The 27,403-nt window shown below is 61.5% G+C and overlaps 1 protein-coding gene across 2 annotated transcripts; it reads left to right on the forward strand.

Moving 5' to 3' along the window:
* The first annotated feature begins 4,434 nt into the window (after nucleotides 1–4,434).
* ULK1 (unc-51 like autophagy activating kinase 1) lies at nucleotides 4,435–27,057 on the forward strand. Of its 2 annotated transcripts, XM_031442449.2 has the most exons (28): nucleotides 4,437–4,755; nucleotides 5,080–5,172; nucleotides 5,255–5,296; nucleotides 12,780–12,812; nucleotides 13,146–13,182; nucleotides 13,868–14,041; nucleotides 14,135–14,208; nucleotides 14,447–14,548; nucleotides 15,322–15,380; nucleotides 15,463–15,545; nucleotides 15,977–16,027; nucleotides 16,378–16,466; nucleotides 17,054–17,207; nucleotides 17,653–17,713; nucleotides 17,864–17,953; nucleotides 18,448–18,573; nucleotides 19,044–19,192; nucleotides 19,295–19,381; nucleotides 19,843–20,111; nucleotides 20,751–20,944; nucleotides 21,028–21,137; nucleotides 21,228–21,371; nucleotides 21,802–21,995; nucleotides 22,118–22,290; nucleotides 22,396–22,514; nucleotides 22,866–23,023; nucleotides 23,784–23,919; nucleotides 24,022–27,057. In XM_031442449.2, exons 1-28 carry the CDS (start codon nucleotides 4,645–4,647, stop codon nucleotides 24,075–24,077), a joined length of 3,168 nt encoding a protein of 1,055 aa, XP_031298309.1. In that variant the 5' UTR covers nucleotides 4,437–4,644; the 3' UTR covers nucleotides 24,078–27,057. The 2 variants fall into 2 exon arrangements, with proteins under 2 accessions (XP_031298311.1, XP_031298309.1); XM_031442451.2 differs by lacking the exon at nucleotides 24,022–27,057 and having other exon boundaries at nucleotides 4,435–4,755; nucleotides 23,182–23,914.
* The last annotated feature ends 346 nt before the right edge of the window (nucleotides 27,058–27,403 follow it).

Raw genomic sequence — 27,403 nt, forward strand, 5'->3', positions numbered from 1 at the left:
TGTGGAGAAACCAGTTGCTGATGGGAATGTGAAATGGTTCAGCTTCCATGGAAAACCGTGGTAGTTCCTTAAAGTATTAAAAATAGAATTACCAGTAACCCCACTTCCGGGCATACATCCAAAAGAATTGAAAACAGGACCTGTCCACCCATGTTCATAGCTGCATTACCCACAACAGCTAAGCTGTGGGGGCAACCCAAGTGCCCAGGGATGGATGAATGGATAAACCAAGTGTTTTATATCCACACAATGGAATATCATTTAGCCTTAAGCGGAGGGAAATTCTGACACATGCTACAACATGGGTGAACATCTTGGACGTGGTCCTAAGGGAAATAAGGCAGACACTTGTCATAAGACAACTACTGGGTGATTCCACTTGTGTGAGGAACCTAGAACTGTCAGATCCACAGACAGAAAGTAGGAGGGTGGGGGCCCGGGGCTGGGGGTGGGGGATGACGGTTAGTGTTTAATGGGGACAGAGTTTCAGTTTGGGAAGATGAAAAACTTTCTGAGAGGGATGGTGGTGATGGTTGCACAACAATATGAATATACTGAACACCACTGACCTGTACACTTAAAAAGGGTTAAGATGTGAAACAGCCTATAATGAAAAAGAACATGGAAAGGAATGTATGTATAACTGAATCCCTATGCCGTACACCAGAAATTAACACAACACTGTAAACCAACTACACTTCAATTTAAAAAATTGGTTAAGACGGCAATTTGGGGTGGGGAGGGCATAGCTCCGTGGTAGAGCATGTGCTTAGCACGCACGAGGTCCTCGGTTCAATCCCCAGGACCTCCAGTGAAAAAAAAAAAAGAGTAAAAGATGGCAATTTTAAAGTTATGTGTATTTTACCACAATTACAAAAAAATTAAAAAAGGAAGCAGAAGCCAAGGGTAGGGCTGGATGTGGCGCCTTAGCTGTAGGTTTGCTGACCCTTAACGCAGGACCTTTTCTCTTGACTATTTTTGTGTGTTTTTTGTTTATATTTTTGTTTTTTTGGGGGTGGAGATAATTAGGTTTATTTGTTTGTTTGTTTGTTTTAGAGGAGGGACTGGGGATTGAAGCCAGGACTGCATGCATGCTGAGCATGCGCTCTACCATTTGAGCTACACCCTCCTCCATCTTTCTCTTGACTATTGATAGAAGGCTCTGGGGCTGAACAATTCCTCTGAGATAGAAAAGATAATCAAAGGTGAAGGTTTTGCCATGGGGAACAGGAACCAGCTGTGAATCTAACTGACCAAATCTTATCCTCACATTCTCCTTTTCAGATCTCCATAAATAACCAGCTCCTCAAATTCCACCCAGGAATCATCTTTACTATCTGGCTGGTTCCCTCATTCATGACTTAAGTAAACCTCCAGCCCATGTTTTTCCATATTCATATGAGAGTTAGTTGTTAATTTTTGAAAACCACACCAGTGAAGTCTCAATGACACAACAACAACAACGTGACCTTACACCTGTTTCCAGGTACACAAACCACCCCACGCCCCCAGCACCTGTGACAGACATTACTAATTGATCACACACCCCTCAGACTCCACTTAAGGCCCTGAGCAGCCAGCCACCACCCGTTCCTTTGCAATCACACCCATTCACCATTCCTCTCGTAGAAGGTGGCCCCAGCACTGGAGCCCTGTCCGAGGGAGCCAACGGCGTCTCCGTGGGAGGTGGTGCGTTTCTGTGTGCTCAGTGAGCAGTTGGTGGGGTGGTTTCCTTCATTCAACATCTTAAAAAAAAAACCATCTTTTAAACAAGTTTCCTTACTGCTTGCTGGGCCTCGGGCTGCAGGTCAGAGAGGAACAGGATTTTTAGTCCTTGCCTTGGGAGGTTCGGAGACCCAGGAGGACGAGGGGCAGGTGGTGGCAGTGGAGTGCAGTTGGTTTACACCCTAGAGCTCCCACTTCTTGTATGACCTTGGGCAAGTCACTTCCCCTGCCCTCAGTTTCTTCTCCCGTGAGTTGGAGTAATCATAAGAAGTTACTTCCTGTAAACCTTATTTAACATTTCACATTGCTTTTTTTTTTTTAAATTTTTTTTAGGGGGGGAGGTAATTAGATTTTTATTTATTTATCTTTAATGGAGGTACTGGGGATTGAACCCAGGACCTTGTACATGCTAAGCATATACTCTACCACTGAGCTATACCCTCCCCGCAACATTTTGAACATTTTGAACAGCGAAATCACCAACAAAGATGCAAAAGATGTGGCCCTGAACAGCCCACAGGAAACTCTGCAGTGTGAGAGCCGACACAGGCAGTGGCAGCTGGGAACGTGTGCCTCAGGAGACTCAAAGTTTAGCCCAAACGTTTTGCATGTAAGTACTGATTTGGTGGTTACCAAAAAAAAAAAAAAAAAAAAGAAAGAAAGAAAGAAAAAAGAAAAAATTGTGAGTAGGCAAATTTGCAGATATGAAATCTGAATAATGAGCATGCACTCTGCACCAGTAGGGGTGGGTACGTCACACACAGGAGAGCTGGGCAGCAGCCTGTGCGACTGAGCAGAGCCCAAGGCCATGGGGATTGGGCACACCTAGCCTCCCTTCCCTTTCTTCCTTGAGGGCCCAATAAACCTTTTCCAAATGCAAATCCCATCTCACCCACCCGCTCCTAACTTGTGTCCTGTCCTCTGCCCTTCCCCAGTTTTGGGTGAAGATCTCCTTCCCAGTCGGCTGGGCTCCCGCAGGCATGTCTCCTGGGGAACTAGGCCCCCACTGACTGCCTGGCCTGTTTCCCTCACTTTCCTGGGTTGCAGTTTTATGACTGTTTGTACAGTTATTGCCCATCTTGTCCCCTCCACCCCAACCACTGAAGGGGATGGTCTTGAATGAAGGAATTCTCTTTTTCTCTTGTGGCAACTCTAGCTGTTGAATGAACACTCACTGAATAAGTGAGGGGACAGGTAAGGAGGAGAGGGTATGCTACGGCTGACCATGTGGCACTAGGGGACCTCTTCCTTGGGAATCAAAGATGGTGGGCCAGGAGACCCCTTATCCTGACCCCATTCAGCTCTGATGATAGCCTCTGGCCCCAGTCTGGGGTGGGGAGCCTGCCTGTCCTGGGGCCTGGAGTGGGGGTCTAGGGCAGTCACTGAAGGCTGGAGGTGGCAGGGAGGATTGCTTAGAATTCTGCATTTGCAAAAGCAATACTGGAATGTGGGTAAAGGCAATTCACACTAGTACTCAAGAGGTTTGATGAAAAGGATGGACCCTTCCCAAAGCAACCACTGTTCCCAGTTCCCCCTGTGAAAATCCTGGCTCTTCCTCTTGCTGGCTGTGTAACTTCTTGGCATACGACCTAAATTCTTGGGGCTGCAATTTTCTCATCTGTAAAATAGGGATGTATAATGGCAAGTACTTCATGGAATCATTGTGAGAAATAAATAAATTAATATATGAAAAGACTACTGCTTGGTATATGGTAAGCAATGTCTTACCTGTTATAAGCATGCAATATACTATACATGCATATCTGGTAAAATACTACGCACCGTATGTATACACATGTATAAAACTAGATACATATGTAGGTATTGTGTAAACACACATCCCTCTCCAGTGACATTTTTTTAAATCATTTAGAATCTTTTCATTGTAATATAAAGTGTGAAGACAGAGAAGGCATAAAAAAATATTAACTCAAGAAATTATTATAAGGCAAACATACCTTGGTCAAGAAGTAGAATCTTGCCAGCAACTCCAGGAGCTGCTTCCAGGTATCCCATCCCAGTCACCGCCCTCCCCCCTTACCTCCAGCGACTAGTCTAGTTCCTTGTTCTGCATCTTGCTTCCACTGAGTTAAAAACTTTGGAGCACTTTTCATGTGAGCACATGAGTATTTAACTCTGCCTCTAAGAATCTGCTGTGTATTACTGCATAGAAAGTATGTACCAGGATTTATCTACTCTTAGGACTCCTGGGCTATCTCCTAGGTTTGTTGCAAGTTGGTGGACAGTTTGTAACTCTCGAATGCAACTTTATATGCATAACCTGTAACACATCCGCTAAGAATTTACTCTATCCAGCCTCCAGCGCTGGGGTAAACGGGCCACGTCCCAGGAATTAATGGTGGTTATGGCAAACGTGCACCCCCCCCTACCCGGATGCACAGACAAGGGACCCAGGGAAAGGCTGCAGCAGGGGAACCGGCTGGGGAGCGACCCTCGGCCCTTGCCCAGGCTTGCAACTCCCGGACCATCCCAAAGGGGCGGGCCTGCTTCTGGCCCCGCCCCAACCACCTGGTACCGCCCCCAGGCAAGCCCTGCTTCTCAGGGACCCGCCCCGCCGCCGACGCCGCCACCCACTAAGCGCAGCCGCCCGCCAGGCCCCGCCCCGTCCAGGCCAGGCCCCGCCCCACCCTGGCCAGGCCCGCCCCCAGGCCCCGCCCCGCCCGGCGCGCACTGCGCTTGCGCCGGCGTCTCTGGCTCTGGGGCCCGGCGGCCGCGGCTCTTTTGTTTCCCTGCCGGAGCCCGAGCCGCATCCCGGGATAGGGTCGGAACCCGGGTCAAGACCGGGTTGGAGTCGGATCGCGTCGGCAGCCCGGGCTGCCCGATGGGGCGCGCCCCCTGCCCTCCGCCCCCGGCCCGTGCCCTCGCCTGAGCCCCGGCCTGCCTGGCCCGGCGCGCGCCATGGAGCCCGGCCGCGGCGGCCTGGAGGCCGTGGGCAAGTTCGAGTTCTCGCGCAAGGACCTGATTGGGCACGGCGCCTTCGCCGTGGTCTTCAAGGGGCGCCACCGCGAGGTGAGGGGCCGGCGGGCCCTGACAGAGCCCGGGCGAGGGCGGCCTTCCACCGCGGGGGCCCCTCTCTCCCCCACACTCCGGACACCCCCTCATCCCCACCTCCACACTCCAGAGCGCCCCTCACCCAGCCCTGGACCGCACATCTGCACGGCCGGATACCCCCTCATCCCCACCCCACACCCAGAGACCCCCACATCCCCTTCACTCACACCCCTGACCCTCCTTCATCTCCCGGGACCTGCCAGGTGCTCACCTGGCTTGGGCAAGGCCTTCAAGGGGTTCCCGGTTCCGGGCCCCTGAGGGACACCCGCGCTTGGTTTTCAGAAACACGACCTGGAGGTCGCTGTCAAGTGCATTAACAAGAAGAACCTCGCTAAGTCCCAGACTCTGCTGGGGAAGGAAATCAAGATCCTCAAGGTGAGCTGGCGTTGGAAGCAGGAGGGGGACAGGTGGTGGGTGAGTCCATCTTGCTCACGGGAAACCTGGGTTTCTGTCCTAGGAATTGAAGCATGAAAACATCGTGGCTTTGTATGACTTCCAGGTAAGTCTCGGGGCTGTGGTCATGGTGGGGAGGGGGTGTTCCCTTCCAGGCTGGCCCAAGCACAGCCTTGGGCCCTGGTGACCTGAGTCTCAGGCCAGCCTGGTCGGTAGTGGACTGTTTCAGGCCAGCATCTCATGTTGGGGGAAGGAGCTGGGCACCCCCAAGTGTGGGTGGGTGTCTGACCTGCCCAGCTGGAAGAGGGGCAGGGGAACTTGGAGATCCCATCCTCAGCTCAGTTCTTGGGGCTGGGCTTCCTCTGGGCACATTAGGAGAGCTTCCACCTTCCCTGGCTGCCTGACTGCTACAGGCATCAGCAGCGATCCACCGGGTAAGGTCTGGCTACAGCGTGGCCCTCCGGAGATGTCTGACCCAGTGGCCCTGACTGTAAGTCCTGTCCCCAGCGCAGGCCCAGGGCAGTCCTGCCGGCCTGGACCACCTGTCTGGGCCAACCGATTGTTTGTTGACATTACTCCAGCGGCCTGGCATTGGCCAGTCTCTCCCTGCGTCAGACTGGGGGAGGGGAGGGGCCAAGGGAGATTCCTTCTTGTTGGCAGTTGGGGCCAGCCACCCCTAGCTGGAGGCAGGAGGGAGGCGGTTGCCTGTCTGATCGGGCCACCTCAGGCCTAGCTGGCCCAGAAGGCTGTGGCTGGCTTCCCCCTGTGCACCCTGGCCTCTGGGCCTGGCGGTGGGGCCCAGCCTCGGCAAGGGTCTGGGGCCCTGGATACCCAGTTTGGGGACCAGGAATCTGAGGCAGCAGATTTGAGGGCTAAAGTGCTGACTAATGGTTTTGAAACCTGTTTACTGAGGCCACGGGACCAGCCCCTGGCTGAGGGGAAGTTCCCGTCCTGGCTGTCTGTCTTGGTGGCCTCCTCCCTCTTCCCCTGTCCTCTCCCTCCCCCTTCAGAGCTGGGCTGTGGCATGACATGAGGTGACATGGGGAGGGCCCACGTCCACTGTGACAGCAAGTACCTAGAAGCCTGGAAGCTGTCCTGGGACCAAGAGGGCGGCCCCCTTCCCCTCCTCCTCTTCCTGCTCCCCTCCCACCCTTCCCTGGCCTCCCCTCCCCTTGCCTCCCTTTTCCCTTCCCGCCCCCCTCTCCCCAGCCTGGATGGGCCACACACCTGGTGGTGGGCCCTGCCACTTCCTCCAGGGCTGGCAGTGCTGTGGCTTCCCCTGTGTGGAGGACGTGCTTAGAGGCCAGCCAGCCTCTCCCCTCCAGGCCCCATGCCCCCCACCGCACCCAGGGCTCCTAGCTCTCAGTGCGTGGGGTGCTTCCCTCAGTCCTTAGATGCCGGTCTGAGACACACCTGAGACCCAGGGGAAAATGGCTTTTAAAAACAGTAAATGATTTGGCTAAAAGAAAAAAAAAAAAAGATGAACTTGTACAAAAGGGGTGTGGGAAAAGATGACTGCCATCTCTGTCCCAGCGGAGCCCCGTCCCCCCATGGGCTCTCTGGGGGCGAGGACACGTCCTTGTACGTGTATTGCTTTGCTGCCACGCTGTCCACTGCACTGCAGCGTGGCATTTTTCACTTAAACATGTGTCTCAGAGAAGGTCTGTGTCACTCCACGTTAACTGTCTCAATCTGTCTGTGAGAAATTACACTCCTCTCCTCCCAAGAAAGTTACCCCCGATTCCTTCTGCAAGGTTCAGAGCCCAGACTCTGAAGCTAGATGACCAGGTTCCAGTCCTGGTTCTGTCAGTGAAACTAGCTGTGTGTCCTTGGACAAGTGTCTTAATCTCTCTGTGCTGCCATCGCTTTCTGTCTAACCCAGTGACCGTGGAGTTGTTTGGCTGAAATGGGTAGTGAGTGTTCGCTGATGTTAGGATTGTGGCTGTGGGCGTTATTGGCAGCCTGTGGTGCTCTGTGCCCTGCATTCCACGGCTGACCTCACCAGGCCCCGCTGATGGGACGTGAGGTTATTCTGGGATTCTGACATGTCAGCAGGGTGCCGGTGACTCTCCTTCCACTCACCTTTGCCATGTGTGTATCTGCAGGGTAGATTCCTAGAAGTAAGAGGATGCGTGTTTTAGTTTGGAACAGTTGCCAGATTGTGGTCTGTAGAGGATGGACCGTAGGCACAGGAGGGCTGCCCAAGGGAAGCCTGTCTCCCCATCCTTGCCAGGAGGTCAGTTATCAGACTTTCATCTTGGCCCGTCTTAGAGCTGGAAAATGGCATCTCGTACGGCTTTGTTTTTCACTTACCGGTGAGGCTCAGCATTTCTCGGTGCGCACGTGACTGTAGGAAGTGCCTCCTGCCTCGGAGTGTATTCCTGTCGGTCTCTTTGTCACGGAGGCTGGTTGGCACTGTGGTTGGTGGCGCGGGCCCTGAGCTATGCTGCCCTTCTCTGAGCCCAGCTCCCCCGTTTACTGACACTTGCTGACCTGTGTGATCTTGGGCGAGTTACTGAGCCTTCTGGTGCTTCAGTGTTGCCCAGGAAACGGGGGATCACGTCAGCACACCCCTGTGGTAGGGGCTTGTGATGACAGCCTGAGTCAGTATGTGTTAGGACTGCTGCTTCGTAAGTGTTACACAGGTGTTGCTGATTCATAGGGACTCTTTATATATTAAGGAAAGCTCTCCCACGATGGGTTGGAAATATCTCTCCTCAGCTTGTTTCTTATCTGCTGAGGTGGTTCTGATTTGTGGCCCTACGGAATAGAGACTGTTGCCAGGCCGATGTGGGTGCCTGGGACGTGGGCCCCGTGAATTGTGCCCCGAGGCCCCCAGACATGTGGGCAGTCGGCTGGAGCCCCAGGCTTTTCATTGAGGGGTAGAGGAGTGGGCTCTCAGTCTTACCCTCGCGTGCTGGGTGGTATCTGGATGTGCTCTCTCTGGACAGAGTGGCCACCCTGGGAATCGGGGTGTGAGACTATGTGGCCAGGACCAGCCGTGCCCAGTGTGCCCTGGGAGGCCAGCACACCATCCGGCCGGCTGGTTCCCACAGCTGGAGTGACTCACTCACCCCAGCCTGGCAGACAGAGCCAGCTCCTTGTGACGTTTGGCTGGTGGAGACCTCAGTCAAGGGCAGTTACCGTGGGCTCGTTCAAGACAGTGCCGACCCTTGGCCTTGCTTTTCCCAGACCCCAGGCTCTGGGTGACGGTGGGGCACCACGACCCAGGAGAGCCTGGTGGAGGAATGTGTCAGTTCTGTGTTTTCCATTCTGAAAGTGCCCCCTGCTTTTCCGGAGTCAGGCAGGCTGGGCTTGAGGAAAGAAGAGGGCTGGAGAGTGCAGGCTGCCTGCCCGCCCCCCAGGGGCCCACAGGGACACAATGGGCAGCCGAAGGAGGCTCCCTGAGGAAGGAGGGTGGGCCTTCCTCACCAGGGTGGGGCCGGGCATCCTTTTCCGTCTGGGAGCCTTCCAGAGGAGCCTGGCCTGGGGGAGGGGAGCAGTGCTGCTCCCGTGGGCGGCTGTGGCTTCTGCCACCTTCGGGAGCCCAGAGAGCCACCCCGAGGAGTTAACTAGGTCAGTGCCTGCCTCCCCACCCACCCACCAGGTCCAGCCCAGGATCACCAGACAGAGGGGGCTTGGCCGAGCCAGGGAGCTGGGATCCTATTAAGCAAAGCACCTTAGCACCCTGTGGCGGGGCGGCCTCCTACGTGCCTGGGCGCCCGTGCCAGGCTGCCCAGGACACCTGGCCCCGACACCTGGGCCAGCCCTGTCCCCAGGGCTTGTGGGCACGCCCCCAAGAGACAGAGGGCTCCGTTTCCTCCTGCCTTTGAGGCTTTGTCTTACCCACTTCAGGTGCGAGGCTGGAATTCATCACCCGCTTCCTTGGGGGCTGCGCAGTGGCGTGGTCAGCACTCAGTGTCCGGCCCTGCCCCTCCCTTGCCAGCTGTGCAACAGCAGAACTTCAGGGCCTCTCTGTGCCCATTTCTCCCCCTTAAGCAGGCTGGGACATTGTTGGAACCTTCCTGGGCCGCAGGTTGCGCTGGCGGAGAGGGGACGACCGTGCGGAGTGGTGGGGGGCTGGCGGGCCCGCGCCTCTCCCATATTGGTCTTTGTTACTAACAGGACAGGCTCCTGAGGACGAGAAACCGACCAGTAGCCCTCGTCTACCTCCCCTAGGATGAGAGCCCTTCTGGGCTCCGGCGGTCACTGCGCCCCAGGAGCAGTCCTGGCCCTTCCAAGTGTCTAGACTGAGTCTGGACTGACCCCCCAGGAGGTGACTTGCTGTCTGGAGCCCACTTGGTCCCCACTCCCTGGGGGAGCTGGTGAAAACCAAATTTAGGTCATGAGGAGGCAGGCAGAGGCGGGACCTGCGGCCTTTCCGGGTTCGGGTGGGTGGCAGGCTGGGCGAGGGCACGTCAGCTGTGCCAAGCAGGCCGCCCTGACCTCCTCCTTCCCCTGGGGGCCCAGAGAGCCGGCTGCTTCAGGGCGGGGTGGGGCACCCAGCATGGCCCCTGGGGGGCCTGGGCACGCAGCCTCCCTGGAGAAGCTCCCTGCCGGGCGGCTGTGGACCCTGTGACTGGTCCTGCTGGGGCCCTGGGACCTGCCTCGGCGTTGGCGTGGGGGCAGGCGGAGGACCCTCTCAGGCCGGCCTCTGCCTCCCGGCCCTGGGCGCATTTCCTGACCTCACCTGGGTACCGGCCGAGCCTCTGGCCGGCTGCTGGCAGTGAGGAGCCGCTGCCTCCGAGGGCCCAGCCCATCGACGGGGCGCGGGCGCCTGCGGGGGGGGCCGGGTTTCCTGGGCTTTCGCAGGCCCGGGTCCCCGGCAGTGAGGCGAGGCGGGTGCAGCCCCCAGCCCTGCTGCGCTCTCCCCCCGGGCCCTGACCCCGGTGCTTGGTGCCCGGCAGGGGACGCCCTCGGTCTCTGCCAGGTGACGCACCTGGGTGCAGAGACAGAGGGCAGAGGACCCCTACCGTCGCGCTTGGCCGCAGAGCCCCTGGCCCCCTGCTCACTGGGCGCTCTCTGAGGCCTGGGAGGTGCCAGGACAGCTGCAGGGTAGTCTTGGGGGAGATGTCAGGGATGGGGTTGGCGTGGGAGCGGCGCCCCGTTCAGGGGTTGTCACTGATGCCGCAGGACCTCCTTTCGGGGGGAGGTGGTCCTGGATCCAGGGGTGTGCCCGGAAGTGGAATGGGCAGTGCAGCGGGTTGCCTGTCCCAGCCAGCCAGCCGCTCGTCCCCGCACGGTCCTGGGTGGCCTTTCTGCCAGTCCTGGTGCAGCCTCCTGGGAACACTCAGTGGGGATGAGTGCTGCCTCTGTCTCCAGCTTGTCTGTCCTTGTCACTTTGTTCTTGCCTGTCTAGGCTCAGCGGGCCCTTTGGTGAGTTGGGGGCTTTCCTGGGGAGCAGGGTGCCAGCCGTCAGGAGGAAACTCGGGCCCTGCTCTGCCTTCTGGCTGCGTGGCCCTGGCAAAGGGCTCTTAGCCTCTCTGGGCCATGCATGACAAGAGTGCTCAGAGCGCCCCCAGAGCTCACTGGAGGGGAGTGGATTCGGGAGCTGAGCATGCGTGGGATGTTGCCAGAGGTGGCCGTGGTTGGGGTGAGGGCAGGTGAGGGAGCAGGTGGCCTGGGTGTCACGGGGAGCGTGTGTTTAGATCTCTGGGGTTATTTCGGGTACTTATCTCTGGCCCCTCCCTCCGCCCTCTGCTGGGTCCTCCTGAGAGCCTCCAGTTCTGCTCCCTGCTGTAAGAGCCTCTGCGTCCTCCCTCCGTCTCCCTCATCTCCCTCCGGGCCCTGCCCCTCTGGCCTGGCCCACCCAGTGGGCCCACGTGGCTGGGGATTCTGGGACCTGCCCCGTGTTATCTCTTCCCCGCAGCCGGCCTGGAGAGGCTGGCCCAGCAGGTGCGGCCGAGGCCAGCTCCCAGGCTTGCATTCCTGCCAGTGGGGTGGGCCTGGCTGGGCTGGGGCCTGCCTTTGCGGACGGAGCCCGCCCCTTCCCAGGCGAGCCCTGGCTGGGCGCTCTGGAAGGCTTCTGCGTCCCTGCTGGGACGTGCCCCGAGCCATGGGCCTGGGGTGCAGGGCTGAGGCGTGCGGGGACAGGCCTGTCTGGGCCCGGCCAGCCCCGAGAGTTTCAGTGTCGCCCTCTCACCCCTGCTCCCTGAGGCCTCCCGCCCTGTTGGTGGAGCTCTGGAGGCGTGAGGGGCTTACCTTGTTTCGGGGCGCTGACATTACACATGACGTGTCACCCAGTGGCTTTGTGTCCCTCCTCGCCTGCTGGTGTGGGTCTGAGCCCAGGCCCCACCTCCTGGAGGCAGGAGACTGACCATGGGTCCTTCTCCTGCTGGGTGGGGTTGGGGAGCAGCCCTGGGATCTGAGTAGGGAGCACCTACTGGTCCCCTGAAGGCTACCTCCCTCCCCTAGGCAGCCTCCCTCGGAGCTCCCCATGGGGCTTTGCGAGCTTTGGGACCAGCTCCCAGGCTTGTCCCCTTGCTCTATGGGGTTTAGAAGTTGGGGCTTCCTGTGAGCAGAGTGCTGGGTGGGGATGGGGACTTTGGGCCTCCTGTTGAGGGCAGGTGGGGCACCTCCAGTTTCCCAAGGCCCAGCAGTGTGCTGGTGCCGAAGGGGTTTGGGGACCTGGCCTGGCTCGTGGCTGGCAGAGCCCCTCAGTGACCTGGCCTGGGAGAGAGTGGAGGGCACTGCTTGCAGGAGAGCTGAGAGACTAGGACCCCACCTGCCTGTCGACTTGGCTTTTCCGGCCTCGGTTTACTTCTCTGTGACCTAGGATCTCAGTGGCCCCTCACATGCAGATTCTGGGTGTTGGGGGTGGTGTCTGTGCAGTGACCTGAGTGCCAGGCCCCTCAGTCTCACTGGGGTGGACGTGCCGAGGATGCTGGCGGTACCCGTAGGCTGTGGGTGGCCGAGGGCTGAGCCAGAAGCTGGCCTAGTGCTACTGGGCAGCAGTGGGCTGGCTGCCGTGACCTGTGATTCTGTTGGCATCTCTGGTTTTGGAGCCGGGAGCTGAGCAGTTTCCACGGCCTGAGGTTCAAGGCCCTCACACTGTGGCCTTGTCCCTTCTTGGGGACTTGGGTCCCTACTCCCCCAGGACTCACAGAACAACAAGCTGAGCCCCTCAGAACCTCAGGGCTGAGACCAACCCTGACTTTGATAGAGACCTGGCTGCTGAGGGCTCTCCCTGGGAGGTGGGGTCCACGTTCCACCCCTGACACCTCTCCTGGGACCTCAGCCCCTTTCCCAGACGTGATAAGCAGAGTGATCTGACTGGCCGCTACTCCTGTCAGTCCAGTCCACGTGCAGACGGCCTCAAAAACAAAAACAACACATGTCAGCCCGCTTGGCCTGCAGACGTCCTTGTCTCTTGGCCACGAAGTGCAGCTGGCTCAGCCCTGGCATGGGAAGCCCTGGGGCCTCCAGGCCAGCTGATGTCCCCCCTCACTGGCCTCTCCTCCCTGGAGCGCAGCGGTGTGTTGAGGGCCCCATGGGTGCAGGTGGCCAGGTCAGGCTTCCCAGAGGGCTGGCAGCGCAGAGGTCGCGGTGCACTCCCCTCCACCTCTCACTGCCTCTTCTGTGTCCTGCAGGAAATGGCCAATTCCGTCTACCTGGTCATGGAGGTGAGTCCCCGGAGGCCAGCTGTGAGGACAGGGAGATTGAGCCCTCCCAGCTCTTGGGCCTTTGTCACCTGGGGGTTAGATGTTGCCCACATGTCCATGGACTTAGGGCCATCTCATCAGGAGCCCCGGTGGCCACAGCAGGTGCTGGGGGGTGATGAGCACACCCATTGACCTCTTCAGGCATCAACTGCAGGGGACATCTGCCCCAGGGTGGAGACAGGGTACCCAGGTGCCCAGGAAGCAGACATCCAGGGTGGGGTGGCGGGGAGACCTGGGCAGGGCTGGCGGGTCTGCCCTGGCTGCTGACCGAGGCACGTGGCTGGTCTTTTACAGTACTGTAACGGCGGGGACCTGGCGGACTACCTGCACAGTGAGTGGACGCCCTGTGGCTGGACGGGCTGCACGCCTGGGCTTGCCCTGACCCAGCCTGAGTGGTGGCCTGGCATGAATGCGCTTTCCTGAGCCCAATGGGGACACATGGTGTGTCAAAACCATCAGGGACGGCCTCGCGGGGCAGACTTGGTCTGGGAGATCCACTCTTGGGCACATCCTTGGGCGGTCTCTGGGAGGCAGTGCCCTCGGAGTGGCCCCTTGGCCCTGCCGGGTCCCTGAGGCTCCTGGTTGGCTGGTCTGCGGGGGGCAGGCCTCCCCTGGGTCCTGCTGTCTGTAGTTTCAGCCCCTCACTTGCTGAGGGCCTGGCCTGGGGCTGGTGGCAGAGCCGTTGGCCATGGTGCTTCCCCTGAGCAGTGGGTAGAGGAGGCTACTGAGAAGTGGTCCTGAACAGAGATGGGGCAGGGAGTGCTGGACCGCCACTCGGAGCTGGCAGGTCAGAGGCCAGCGGAGCCAGGGGAGGAAGATTCCAGGCAGAGCCGGCCACGGATGGGCTCAGGGGACGGGAGCGAGTGCCTGCGTTGTGAGGGACAGGCTGGGGACTGCAGGGGAGTGGCTTGGGAGCAGCACAGGGCCGAGGCCCCTCCGGAAGGGAGGGTCTGTACCATCCCTGTCCCGCCAGGCTCGCGGCCCCTCGTTCTAACTCGAGGCCCGTCTCCCCGCAGCCATGCGAACGCTGAGCGAGGACACTATCCGGCTGTTCCTGCAGCAGATCGCGGGCGCCATGCGGCTCCTGCACAGCAAGGGCATCATCCACCGGGACCTGAAGCCACAGAACATCCTGCTCTCTAACCCAGGCGGGCGCCGCGCCAACCCCAACAACATCCGGGTCAAGATTGGTGAGGCGGCCGGGCCGGCACCTGGGAGGCCGGGGGGGCCTGGGGCGCCTGGGGCCGCAGCCGCCCTCCTCACACACCTCTCCTCGCCTGCAGCCGACTTCGGCTTCGCCCGGTACCTTCAGAGCAACATGATGGCGGCCACACTCTGCGGCTCCCCCATGTACATGGTAGGTGGGCCACCCCCGGCCCCTGCTGCCCTGTGGAAGGGGCGTAGGCAGTGGGATCCGGTCCTGTGTCCAGAGCTGAGCCCCATCCTGTGGCCTCACCTCGTGTGGCATGTGAGGGCACTTGGGGGACACCTGGCTGGCATGTGATCGGCCGGTACTTGGCTGGCGCTGGGCTTTGGTCAGCGCACACCTGGTGTCCATCCTCGCCACAGCGCTGATGTGCACCCGCACCCCGCAGGCCCCCGAAGTCATCATGTCCCAGCACTATGACGGGAAGGCGGACCTGTGGAGCATCGGCACCATCGTGTACCAGTGCCTGACAGGGAAGGCGCCCTTCCAGGTGAGTGGGCTGGCAGGGTGGGTGGATGTGCCAGCATGGGCACACTCGGCTCCGGGTCCCCGGCAGAGTTGCCGGTCATTACGGTCCTGCAGCCTCCTTCACTGAAGTGATGGGGCCTCCCAGCCCCCATGGTACAGTCCTGCTCAGAGCCAAGGCCGGTCTTGGCTGGCTCCAGGGTGCATCCGTGTGTCCGTGTGTGCCTGAACCCAATTTCATGGCCTTCCTCCTGCCACCTCCAATGTTGGCACGACCTCCTAGATTAGCGTCAAGTGCTGGGTGCGCCCTGTGTTTGGAAGGCGTGGCCTGCTCTGCGGTGGACCCCGTCCTGCAGACCTCTGCTTCCTGTAGTGACTTCACGGCCCCGCCTGGCAGCTCTCCGCTGTCGCCAGCTGGCCGCAGAGCCCTGTCTGACTGCCTGGTGACCTGGGCTGTCCCCCCTTACTCCTTTCACCCCTCCCCGTCTGCGAGAGCGGGCAAGGGCTGGGCCCCACTGGCATGTCCACCTAGGGAAGGCAGGGGCCCGTCTTGCTCTTGGCTGTTGCTCCAGGCCCACCAGGTCACCCTCGTGCGGTCCCTGTGGTCCCACAGCCGGGATGGGGGGAGGGGGTAGTGGCCCCTTCCTAGGAAGCACATGAGGGCACTTGGTGTTTAGACAGGGCCCTAGAGTCCTGGCCAGCAGTGCTTGCCAACGGACCCCGTCGGGCATGGAGGCCCTGAACGAGCAGTGGCTAAATGCAGGGGGTACACTCATACCTAACCTCTTCCCCACTCAGGCTAGCAGCCCCCAGGACCTCCGCCTCTTCTACGAGAAGAACAAGACGCTGGTCCCCACGTGAGTGACCCTGCCGCTGGCCTCAGCCCCCCGCCCCCCCCCCCGCCAGCTGCCCGGTCACCGTTGTGCTCTGTGCCCGCAGCATCCCCCGGGAGACCTCGGCCCCGCTGAGACAGCTGCTCCTGGCTCTGCTTCAGCGCAACCACAAAGACCGCATGGACTTCGGTGAGCATGGCAGCTCACCCCCACTCCCGCCCCGCAGGGGCCCGCCCGGCTTGCACCCTGCACCCCGTGTCCCGCACACCCGGCTCCCGCGGGCCTCTGGGGGCCGCAGCGAGCAGGTTCCCGGGTGCCTGCGGCTCCTTTCCCAGCAGCGCTGCTGGTAAAACCCCCAGGTTTGCAATGGGAGGTGCTGCTGGGAAGCCTTCTGCAGGCTGGGTGGGGCCAGGCTCCGGCCACACTGTGGGGGCCAGATGTGTTCAAGAGCTGCCAGCTGAGGCTCTGTCTCCCTCTGGGCTTGGCTGGCGTGAGGCAGCGGGACGGGGCCCAAAGCCAGCTGGAGCTCAGGCCCCAGGGGACGGCGGGGGCCCAGCCTTCACCCTGGAAACCCTGGCGTTGGAGCCTTCCTGAGGCCTGGCCCATCCTTCCTCCTGCAGATGAGTTTTTCCATCACCCTTTCCTTGATGCCAGCGCCGCTGTGAAGAAGTGTGAGTCCCCTGAAGGTCCCGGGGACTCCTGTGCCCCCCCTTCCTCACCACAGGCTGCCATCCCCACCCTGGGAGGTTGGGGGGTACCAGCTCCTGAGCCCACCTCCAGCTTGGAGTCCCCCTGGGGCCCCCAAGGCCACGGGGTGGGCCGGAGCTCAGCTGACTTGGTGAAGTGTGGAGAGCTGGGGGTGGGGCCTCCCACAGGTCAGCGAGGGAGGGGGGGGGCGCCCCTCCTTTCCTGTCCCTGGGCTCCTCTGTCTGGGGGCCCGAGCTGGAGGTGGCTGGGAGTGGGGGTGTGCAGGGCCGGGGGAGACTGTTGGGTCCTGACCACGCCACCCCGCCCCCGCCAGCCCCGCCGGTGCCCGTGCCCTCCTACCCCAGCTCGGGCTCCGGCAGCAGCTCCAGCAGCAGCTCCACCTCCCACCTGGCCTCCCCGCCGGTGAGTCACGCACTGGGGTCCGGGCTGTGGGCTTCTCTCCCCTCATATTTGGAACGCGTAGACCCCGGCAAGAACCGTGTCTGGGCTTCGGCCCCACCCAGACACCCGCCTTTGTTGCTGCTGACGGGTGGGGTGAGGCCTGCTGAGGTTGTGCTCAGGGCGGGGGGATTGGGGCTTGAACTGCTATCCGTCCTGGCAGGCCGGGGCCGGGGCAGGTGGTCGAGGGGTCGGCTCTCGCTCACGTCTGAAGGCAGACGTTCCGGGCGCACCGTGTACTGAGTGTAGTGCAGGGCTGGCCGACGGGCAGCCTTTCCCTCCACACACGTCCCCGGATGGAAAAGTGGGGGGTCACCTGAAAGAGGGCCTCCCCGGATCTCTGGGAGCCCAGTGCTCCCTCACCCTGGGTGACGGGCGATTCCGTCAGGTGTCTGTCCCTGTGGGGCCCAGGCTTAGCCGAGGTGTGGCATTTCAGAAATCAGGAGAGAGGGCAAGGCCCCGGGGGAGAACACGCAGAGCCCCTTCCCCAGCAGTCCCCCTTCACCCAGGCCCCGGGGCCGGGTCTCAGTGGCCTCCCCTCTGCCCCCCAGTCCCTGGGGGACATGCAGCAGCAGCTTCAGAAGACCCTGACCTCCCCGGCCGACGCCGCCGGCTTCCTGCAGGGCTCCCGGGACTCAGGCAGCAGCAGCAAGGACTCGTCTTGTGACACGGATGACTTCGTCATGGTCCCGGCCCAGCTTCCAGGTCAGGGGGCCGCCAGTGGGAGTGGGCGGGGGTAGGCCTCGAGTGGGCCCCATGTTGGGAGGAGAGGCCCCGTACCCAGCCTTGGCAGTGGGAAGATGGGGACCCAGGGGTCCTGGAGGAGGGGTCCCAGGCCAGACTGGGAGCTGTGGATGCCTGGCTGGACACTGGTGGGTGGGGAGGGTACACCTCTGAGAGCCCTAAGGTTCCTATGGGCAAAGGGAGCTCTCAGTACAAGTGACAAGTTAGGGACATGAGAGCCCGGGGTCCCTGCGTGGCCCTTCTCCCAACCCCTGCGCCTCCGACCTGCCCCAGAGGAGGTGCCTTGTCTCACGAAGCTGCCACTCGTGGACCCTCCGCCCACTGTCCGCAGCCAGGACAGGTGTGGCCTGGGAGGGCACAGTGGGCACGCTTCCTGGGCCCGGCCTCACCGGTCTCCCATCCACAGGTGACCTGGTGGCTGAGGCAGCCGGCGCCAAGCCCCCACCGGATAGCCTGATGTGCAGCGGGTAAGCCCCCACCTCGAGCCCTCCTTGCCCTGGGAGAGGGAGACGCGTGCTCTCGCAGGCTGTCCTTTGCCCTGCCTGGGTCAGACACTCTGGGAAGGGCCAAGGCTGTGTGCATGCTTGGCCTGAGGTGTGGCCCTGCCTGTCCACCAGGAGCTCACTGGCGGCCTCGGCTGGCCTGGAGAGCCGTGGCCGGACCCCCTCTCCTTCCCCGCCCTGCAGCAGCTCCCTCAGCCCCTCAGGGTAAGCAGGGGCCCGGACCTGGCAGGGGTTGTAAGCTGCCCCAGGGCCACCGTTAGGGCTTCCCTCAGAGTCGTGGCCCCCTAGCCCTGAGCCAGGTTGTGTCCAGAGGTCCCGCCTTCATTCAGGCCTGGCTCCTCGTGGGTGGTCCAGCGGATGGAGGGGATTGTGGTGGAAGGGACACAGGCCAGGGTGGGGGTGGGGGCAAGGGGCAGCTGTGTCAGAGACTGGTGTCACCACCACCCCGAGTTTGCTGGGCCAGGAGGGCATGGACTGGAGCCAGCAGGTGTTGGTCTGGCCTCATTGTCCTCTGTCCCACCTCCTACTGGCCAGTCCTAGCCAGAAGCCACCTGGGTGCAGAGTGTGAATGGGGTGTGAACAGACAGGCCCTGGTGCCCAAACCGCAGCGGTGCTGGCCGTGTGCAGGTGGCCTGGAGTGGCCTCTGCCCCAGAATGCCACATCTGCAGTGACCCCAGCCTTTCTCCACCCACCACAGCCGGGCTGGCCCGTTCTCTAGCAGCAGGTGCGGTGCCTCTGTCCCCATCCCAGTTCCCACTCAGGTGCAGAACTACCAGCGCATTGAGCAGAACCTTCAGTCACCCACCCAGTACCAGACTGCGCGGTGAGTGGGGGGTCCCCCGGTGGCCAGGCACGCCCTAGAGGGCTAGTGAGACCCCCACTGTAGCCCACCTGGAGAGGAGCAGGGCCTGCTCACACGCACGGCTGTGCAGGCTGTGCACCGCGTGACTGTCAGTGCCACCCTCGCTCTGTGCACGGACTGGGCTTCTAGATGTGTTACGACTGCTGTCTGGTAGATACCAGTCAGGTGTTTTCTGTTGATAAAACTAGTTTCGGTTTTTGCGAATTTCAACAGATGGGAGAGAGAGCACCTTTTTCGTGTGATTCACAGAGACCCCTGTGGGTGGGGGGGTCTCCCGGTCAGAATCTGCGACCTTGGGCCTTTCACCTGGTTGTCGCTCCTGGTGAGGCCCGTCATTTGAACGGAGCGGGGACAGACACGTGGTGTGTGCTCGTGGCCCTCGCTGGGCGTGGCTGGGGGGCCTCTCACTTTGTGTCTGCTTGTGTCCCCAGGTCCTCCGCCATCCGCAGGTCAGGCAGCACCAGCCCCCTGGGCTTTGTGCGGGCCAGTCCGTCGCCCCCGTCTTATGCAGAGCATGGTGCTGCCTTGGCCAGGAAGCTCTCCCTGGGTGGGGGCCGGCCCTACACACCGTCTCCCCAGGGTGAGCCCGAGCCCCGCGGAGGGACGCAGCCTGAGTTGGGAGCGGGCATCTCCGAGCTCCCTCCATCCCACACTGACCTTGGCAACCCCTCTTTCCCTCAAGTCGGAACTATCCCCGAGCGGCCAGGCTGGAGCGGGGCGCCCTCCCCACAAGCCGCCGAGATGCGGGGGGGCAGGTCCCCTCGTCCAGGTGGGTACAGCCCCCGCCTGGGGGGTGGGAGGGTGGAGCTGGGGAGGGGTGGCGGAGCCGGGCTGACCTCCCCGGGCTGACCTGCCGCTGCTTGAAACAGTGGCTGTCTTCCTGTCTCACAAACATCATTGCTTAGGAGTTACGGGAAGGGAGAAAATTTCATGAGACTATTTTTAACAAGCTCAAGCCTTCAGGTTATGGGGGCCGACTTGGGTGGGGTTCAAATCCCACCTCCACCCCAGCCCCAGCCCTGCCATGCTGTGTGACCTTGAGCTGGCATCCCTTTGCCTTTTTCCATGTGCGCACAGTGGAGCGCAGGCGCAGTGCCTCACAGGTGGCCGTTGAGGGTGAAGGGCATTGTTGGCAGACCTGGGCCTCCAGACCCTGTCCTGGTGGGTGGCGCAGGCTGGGCCAGGCAGCTCACGGACAGCTGTGACTGGGCCCATCCTGTCCGGTCGTAGGCTCCTCTGCACCCGAGCGCTCTCCCCACACTGCCGGGCTGGGCTGCCGCCTGCACAGTGCCCCCAACCTGTCCGACCTGCACGCCGTCCGCCCTAAGCTGCCCAAGCCCCCCACAGACCCACTGGGGGTGGCGTTTGGCCACCCCCAAGCCAGCCCCCCCCAGCCCTCCCACGCGCTACAGTCCTGCCGGCCCCTGCGTGGCTCGCCCAAGTTGCCCGACTTCCTGCAGCGGAACCCCCTGCCCCCTATTCTGGGCTCCCCCACCAAGGTAAGAGGGCCCCAGACCTCCAGGGGGATGGGTGAGGAGTGGCCAGTCCTGGGAGAAGACCACAGGGCTCGGCTCTGTCCTGAGGAGACCCCCGCATGCTCGGGCGCCAGGCTTTCAGTGCCGACACCTCTAGCGCTGGTGGTGGCCGGCTCCTGAGTCGCCCTGTTTCCATGTGGGGTGGCCACGTTCCCATGATGATGGCTGGCCTGCAGAGCTGGAACTTCTGCTCTCTGGCCTTTGACAGGAAGTGTCCTGTCCCAGGTCCAGCATCCACAGCCCCAGAGAGCCCAGGTTGCCACTGTGGGCAGGCTATTTAGTTTGTCCTGTGCCTCAGTTTTCCTATCTGTGAAATGGGGCCAGACCCCGCAGCTACCTCCTCATGTCTCTGAGGCCCAGGTACACACGTGTGTACCCTGTGTTGTGCACATGTGAGGGTCGCTTTCCTCCAGCACAGGGTGGAGCCGGCCACACACAGTCTCCCGCCTTTGCTGTGAAGATCAGGGTTGTGGCGGTTGGGGCTTTGCAGTGTGGGGCTTTGCAGTGTAGGGCCTTGCAGACACAGGGTGGCACTGCTGACCCCACTGGGGTTTCAGCATCATGCTGGTGGGTAGCTCTCAGCCCCCTACCTGCCCCTCCTAGGCCCCACCTGCCTTTGACTTCACCAAGACCCCCAGCTCCCAGAACCTGCTGACCCTCCTGGCCCGGCAGGGCGTGGTCATGACTCCGCCTCGGAACCGGACGCTGCCCGACCTCTCGGAGGCAGGGCCCTTCCAGGGGCAGCAGCTGGGCGCGGGCCTGCGGCCCACAGAGGACGCCAAGGGCCCCTTTGGCAGGTGAGTGGGTGGGGCCTCCCTGACACTGGCCATGGGAGGAGAGGTCCAGCCTCTGCACCTCTTCACTGCCCTTCGCCCTGCAGGTCCCTCAGCACCGGCCGCCTCACCGATCTGCTCCTTAAGGCCGCATTTGGAACGCAGGCCCCCGACTCGGGCAGCACGGACAGCCTGCAGGAGAAGCCCATGGAGATCGGTGCATGGCGGTGGGGCGGTGGGGAGTGCTCTGGGAAGTGAGGGGGCCGAGGTGGGAAGATTCCCTGAGCCCCTCTTCTCGCTCCCCCAGCGCCCTCTGCTGGCTTCGGAGGGAACCTGCACGCAGGAGCCCGCGCTGGGGGGGCCAGCAGCCCCTCCCCTGTGGTGTTCACTGTGGGCTCGCCCCCCAGCGGGAGCACGCCGCCGCAGGGCCCCCGCACCACCATGTTCTCAGGTGAGGGCCGTCCCGTGGCTGCGGTGAGTACACAGCCCGCGCTGGTCTGTCAGGAAGCGTGAGAGCTCTGCTGTTGTCACGAGTGGAGCAGGGACAACGTCCTGGCCGCCAGGCTGTGGCACTTTGTGTCCAGGCGCCCTGAACGTCAGACTTGTAGAATCAGGAGTCCCGGGCCTGGGGCCGCCTCGGGGTGCGCACCAGCCCCGCAGCCCCAGGCTCTGGATGGAGGGTCCCGTCTGCAGCGGGCGGGGCCTCGGGGGGTGAGGCCTCCCTGCGGGGTCTGCTCACCAAGGCACCGCTGGGCCCCCAAAGGGGTGGGGATGGGTCTTGTGTCACTGAGTTGGGGAGGGTTCCCAGGGAGGCGGGAGCGCGCCCTGAGCTGGGGAGTGGCGGTCCAGGGGGGCCTCCGCTCAGTGCCCTCTCCCCGTAGTGGGTTCCTCCAGCTCCCTCAGCTCTGCCGGCTCCTCGTCTGCCCGCCACCTGGCTCCCGGAGCCTACAGCGAGGCTGCCCTCGAGGTCCCCGGCCCTGGCCACTGCTGCAGCTTTGCCGACCCCGTCGCCGCCAACCTGGAGGGGGCCGTGACCTTTGAGGCCCCTGACCTCCCCGAGGAGACTCTCATGGAGGTGAGGCTGGGGCTGAGCGTTGTCTCTGGGCCTCGGGCCTCGGGTCTCGGGCAGGGCTGGGCCTGGGGGTGTGGAGGGCTGTGCCCGGCACTGCGGCCCCTCAGCCGCCTGCTTCCCCCCAGCAAGAGCACACGGAGACCCTGCACAGCCTGCGCTTCACCCTGGTCTTCGTCCAGCACGTCCTGGAGATCGCAGCCCTGAAGGGCAGCGCCAGCGAGGCGGCCGGGGGGCCTGAGTACCAGCTGCAGGAGAGCGTGGTGGCCGACCAGATCAGCCTGCTGAGCCGCGAGTGGGGGTGGGTGTGCCCGGCGGGCCCGGGGGGAGGCAGGTGGGGGGGGCAGCCCTGGGAGGGGTAGCGGGGGGCCCCCCAGCTGTCTGACACGCCCTCGCCGCCCTCCAGCTTCGCGGAGCAGCTGGTGCTCTACCTGAAGGTGGCTGAGCTCCTCTCCTCCGGCCTGCAGACCGCCATCGAGCAGATCCGGGCCGGCAAGCTGTGCCTGTCGTCCACCGTGAAGCAGGGTGAGTGTGAACTCAGCTCGCGCCCCCAGGGTATGCGGGGCCGGCACTGGGTCGTCAGGGAGGGGTAGGTAACCACTGGGGGAAAGACAGTGAGGAAGAGGTGGGGACGGGCCTTTCTGAGGAGGTGACCCACTGTGGGCCCGGCCCGGGTAGGGGAGCAGCCAGGGGAGACCAGGAAGGGCAGGGCAACGGCCCCGAGGCAGGGCCCGTGTGCTGGGGGATGCGAGGTCGCAGTGTGCGTGGCTGGAGCAGAGCACAGAGGAGAGGGGCCGGGCAGCGGCCTTTGCCTGCCGCGGGGCTGGGGCCCCCCTTGGGGCCGGCTGGAGCTGAGGTTCCCCCTGCCCACCGCAGTGGTGCGAAAGCTGAACGAGCTGTACAAGGCGAGCGTGGTGTCCTGCCAAGGCCTGAGCCTCCGGCTGCAGCGCTTCTTCCTGGACAAGCAGCGGCTCCTGGACCGCGTCCAGAGCGTCACCGCCGAGAAGCTCATCTTCAGCCACGCCGTGCAGACGGTAGGACGGGGAGGGGAGGGGCTGGGGGCAGCGGCCTGGGAGCAGGCAGGGGGCGGCTGATGGCCACAGCTCCCCTGGGCTCTAGGGGCGTCGCTCCCGGGTTGGGAAGGGCACCACGCTGTCCCCGCAGCCAGCTAACGGCACACGGGCCCCTCCAGGCTCCCGCACAGCCCAGGCGGCATCCCTGGCCGCAGTTTTCCGACCTGGGAAACGAGAGGCCTGGTGTGCAAGCCTCTTAGTGGGCGAGGTGGCCTCCAGAAGAAACCAGCGCAGGCGGCCCAGCTCGGAACGCAGTGTGAAGGCAGCAGGGGACCTGGAGGGACCCTGCTTGGTTCCCTGCATCCATTGTTTGGGGCCCTTGTGCCCCAAAGGAGCTATCTAAAGAAGTGCTTGTTTTTTGAGAAAATTCACTTGTGTAGTAAAAACACGTTGTCTGAACAGATGTTCGAGAAAAGTCTGCCTCTTCATCCCTGAGTTCCCACTCCCCCAGGGTTGACCCCTGGAAAGTTACCCCATTGCTAGTAGTGACTCAGACCTGGGGGTGGAGCTGGCCAGGCATCTGATCTGTAACCCCCAGCTGCCCGAGGCACGCGCATATCTGATCAGCCCCCCACGTGGCCTGCACACCACCCTGTACTGTCACTTGTGCCCTCCAGCACAAGGGCTGGACATGGTGGTTCAGGGTGGTCAGCCCTGGTCCCCTGTCCCCTGGTGGGGGCCGCCCGGGCAGCCGGGCCCAGCCTCCACCGTCGCCCGGCAGGTGCAGTCGGCTGCCCTGGACGAGATGTTCCACCGCCGGGAGGACTGCGTCCAGCGCTACCACAAGGCCCTGCTGCTCATGGAGGGGCTGCAGCAGATCCTCACGGACCAGGCGGATGTGGAGAACATCGCCAAGTGTCAGTGCCCGCGGGCCGCCGGGGGAGGGGCCGGGGCCGGGGCCGGGGCCGCGGGTGCCCCGCTCACTGCGGTGCCCTCCCTCCTTCCTTCCCTCCCTGCAGGCAAGCTGTGCATCGAGCGGAGACTCTCGGCCCTGCTGACCGGCATCTGTGCCTGACCCCCCCACTCCCCAAGGCCCGGCTCATGGTGCCCGAGGGTCTGGACCTTCTCTGCCGATCCTGCAGGGTGGGGAGCATCGTGCTGGCCGGGCAAGCCAGCGGCCTTGGCACTGCTCGCTGGTGCCTGGGCAAGGACTGCCCAACGCCCCACCCAGTGTCCAGAGCTGGGTCTCCAGCTGCATCTCCCGGGGTCTGTGGCCATGAACTTCAGGGCACTGGAAGGCCTCACCCAGAACCTCAACTCAGGCCAGTCCTCTGGCCTTGCTGACGGACGGGCAGAACTCCCAGCCGGCAATCAGAACTTCTCTCCCGGCTGCCTCGATGGCAGGTGGGGATGCGTGGGCATCTCCTGAGCCTGCCATGACCCCAGGGCCGTCCCGCCCAGGACAGGCAGAGGCCCTGAGACCGTGATGCCCGCTCAAGCCAAAGCCGCCAGGCCTGCCCAGCGGACCCACCCAGGAAAAGGTGTGTCCTCCTGGCTCCTTCCTCTGTCCTTCCCTGAGACCACCCCTCAGCTTTGTGAGTCACCCAGCACTTTATTCAGGCGGACTGGAACCGGGACACCCTCGGTCCCATCGGTTGCACTACAAGGCGCGTGTACACATCTGTACCCACGTGTACGTGTGTAAATAGCCCCACGAGCGCGTGCGCTGTGCCTGCCGCCCGGGGCCTCTCGGGGACACACAGCCGTCTTAAGTAATGTTCTTTTAGGGACGGACAGTATGAAGCACCAAGCTTCCTGAACCCAGCATAGACGTTGCGGTCTTTCACACTTTACTGCTAAAATGTGTCTTATTTTCTGCAGCTCTTTTTTTAAGAAGACTTGTACGAGTTGAGGACGTTTTGTTTTGAAAGGGTGAGGGCAGGATGGGGGCAGCCTCGGCGTCATCGGGGATGCGGAGACCTAGGGGACATGTGGTCTGCCCAGCCCCTGCCCACGCTCCCTGCCTGCACGTGGTGGGCAGGTGAGCTGGACCCTTTTTGTGCGCCAGCTTTCACAGTGGGTTTTGATGTCAAGTCCCCCCCGGCTCCCAGCCAGGTCCTGGCCGCCAGGGCGGGGTCGGCGGGGAAGCAGCCTTCCCCGGTCGGCCCAGCTCTGCCCAGCTCCCCTCGAGCACGTCCCCAAGAGCGCAGAGGGATCCTGTGCCCATCCAGGCACCTGGGGCGGGGGCTTTGAGGCCTCACCACAGACGTGGTGAGTGAAGACCCTCCGTGTTTCTCTCTGCAATACTTGAAGTCTTGCCGCTGTGCTTGGGCCTGGAAGAGCAGCAGCCCTGGGACTCGTTTCTGTCTCACCACCGTTGACTTGAGTTTCTCCTCCCGCGCAGAACGTGTTTGTATTTATTGCTTTATGGTCGGCTGGAATCCGGGGCCCCGGGAGGCTGGCACCCCAGGAGGGGCCTTGCAGCTTCCCGTCCCCCTGCCCGCCGACCCTGTTCTCCATGACATGGCTGTCGACCCTTGGTCTACTTTAAGGGAAGTTTCGTGTGGCCCCCTTTGCGTTAAGTTGTGTAATATCAATTTAAGGAGATAAACCTTTGGAGATGTTAAGCTGGTGTGACTGATGGTTGGTTTGTCACTGTCTCTGGTTCTCCTGTCGCCTCTGTTCTGCAGCACCAGGATTTTGGAGGTCAGGCTCAGGGCCGGGCTGGGCGCTCAGAGATGTGGGGTCCAGCTTGTGCCTGTCCCCCACCCGTGTCCCTGCCGAGTTGGCTCACCCAGGCCCTCGGGATGCCTGCCTCCCAGTCCCCTGGGGCTACATGGAGGAGGGGGATGTGGGTGGGGAGGGGACTCCGCGTTTCCCCATGACGCACCAGGCTGGACTTGGACAGCGGCCGCACCATTTCCACCCCCAACCACTCTCCACATCCGGGTCAGTGGGAGGCGATCGTCGCTGTGGTTTTCATTTGCATGTCCCTGATGGTTAGTGACTTTGAGTGTCTTTTCCTGTGTTTTGATGGCACTTTTCTAGCTCTTTTTTGGAGAAACATCTCTTCCAGGCTTTTGCCTGCTTTTTTCTCTTTTTTGTTGAGTGGTATGGTTTGCATTTTTTAAACGATGTATTGTTTTAATAAGTTAAAAATAACTTGTTAAGTTACCAAAAAGGCTAACCACAATGTGAATCGAAAGTTCGTGGAGAGGCAGTGTGAGAGGAAGTGGAAGGTGGGGCCTCAGAAGGCCGGGTCCCAGCAGGCTGCCCCAGTCTGGCTTCCTGGAGCGCCTGCCCCTGGTCTGCAGACAGGAAGGGCCCGGCCTGGCGGAGAGTGGCCCCGGGGACTGCAGCCCCTTCCTCTCTGTGGGGCTCCTGGGAAGTCGGGAGCAGAAAGAAATGCCAAAATAGGATTAAGGCAATCGTGGCATTTTGTTTGTCTATTTAAATTAAATAGACCTCATTTCTTAGAGCAGTTTTAGGTTTCCAGAAAAATCGTGCAGGAAGTACAGAGATCTCCCAAAGGCGCCCTCTCCCCCCGCCACCCCCTCCCCTTCCTCTGTTAACCCCTCACCTTGGTGGGATTCATTTGCTACAACTGAGGGACCTACACGAACAGGGATGCACCAACCCCCCTGAGCTGTACCTGCGATGGGTTTGGACACGTGTGTAATGCCATGTGCCATGTCCTGGCAACCCTCGGTGCCCTGTGTTCATTCCGACTTCAACCCCTGAGCCCTGTGCTGTCCCCACAATTTTACCTCTTCCAGAGTGTCGCAGAGTTGGAATCCTACAGAGGGTCGCCTTATCAGATTGCCTTTTTCTGTGTCTTCACGGCTTGGTGGTTCATGTCTTTGCAGCACTAAATGACACTCCCAGCCTCTCTCCCTTCTGAGTGAGACGGACCGCACTCTCGAGTGTGCATCTGCTGAGCACCCAACCTCCATACCTTGTGGCCTTTCTTTTGCCTTCTGAAACAGCCTGCACCCCGTCTATGGAGTATGTATCTTTCTAAATAAATCTATCTTTACGCCAAGAAAAAAACGACACTCCTCTGTCTGGATGGACCATAATTTATTCTCCGTTCACCTACTGAAGGATGTTGTCTTGCTTCCAAGTTTGGGTATTTATGGATAAAGCTGCTGTAAACATCCCTGTGCAGAAGCATGACAGTAAGGCAGGCCCAGGAGGGCTGGCAGGGCCTGGGGGTACAGCAACCACTGGCTCCCACCTTTCTTTCTGAGGACTTGGTATTCCCCTGCATGCTCCAGAAGGACCCCCCAGCCAGGAGGCTCAGCTTGGGTGTCTGCACCGCCTCAAACTGTGCCCCTCTGGGCACCAGTCCTAATCCCACAGGCCTCAGTTTACCCTCTATAAATCAGAGATGCAAGATCC

Source organism: Camelus dromedarius, chromosome 31 (genome assembly GCF_036321535.1).
Source record: "Camelus dromedarius isolate mCamDro1 chromosome 31, mCamDro1.pat, whole genome shotgun sequence".
In the NCBI taxonomy this organism is placed as follows: domain Eukaryota; kingdom Metazoa; phylum Chordata; class Mammalia; order Artiodactyla; family Camelidae; genus Camelus; species Camelus dromedarius.

What these genes read in the sequence shown, in the direction of transcription:
- ULK1 (XM_031442449.2), top strand. Translation starts at nt 4,645, where the DNA reads ATGGAGCCCGGCCGCGGCGGCCTGGAGGCCGTGGGCAAGTTCGAGTTC. An exon ending in CCTGGCGGACTACCTGCACA is followed by an intron (nt 13,183 to 13,867) that starts GTGAGTGGACGC and finishes GTCTCCCCGCAG; the next exon opens with CCATGCGAACGCTGAGCGAG. An exon ending in CAGCGCCGCTGTGAAGAAGT is followed by an intron (nt 16,028 to 16,377) that starts GTGAGTCCCCTG and finishes CGCCCCCGCCAG; the next exon opens with CCCCGCCGGTGCCCGTGCCC.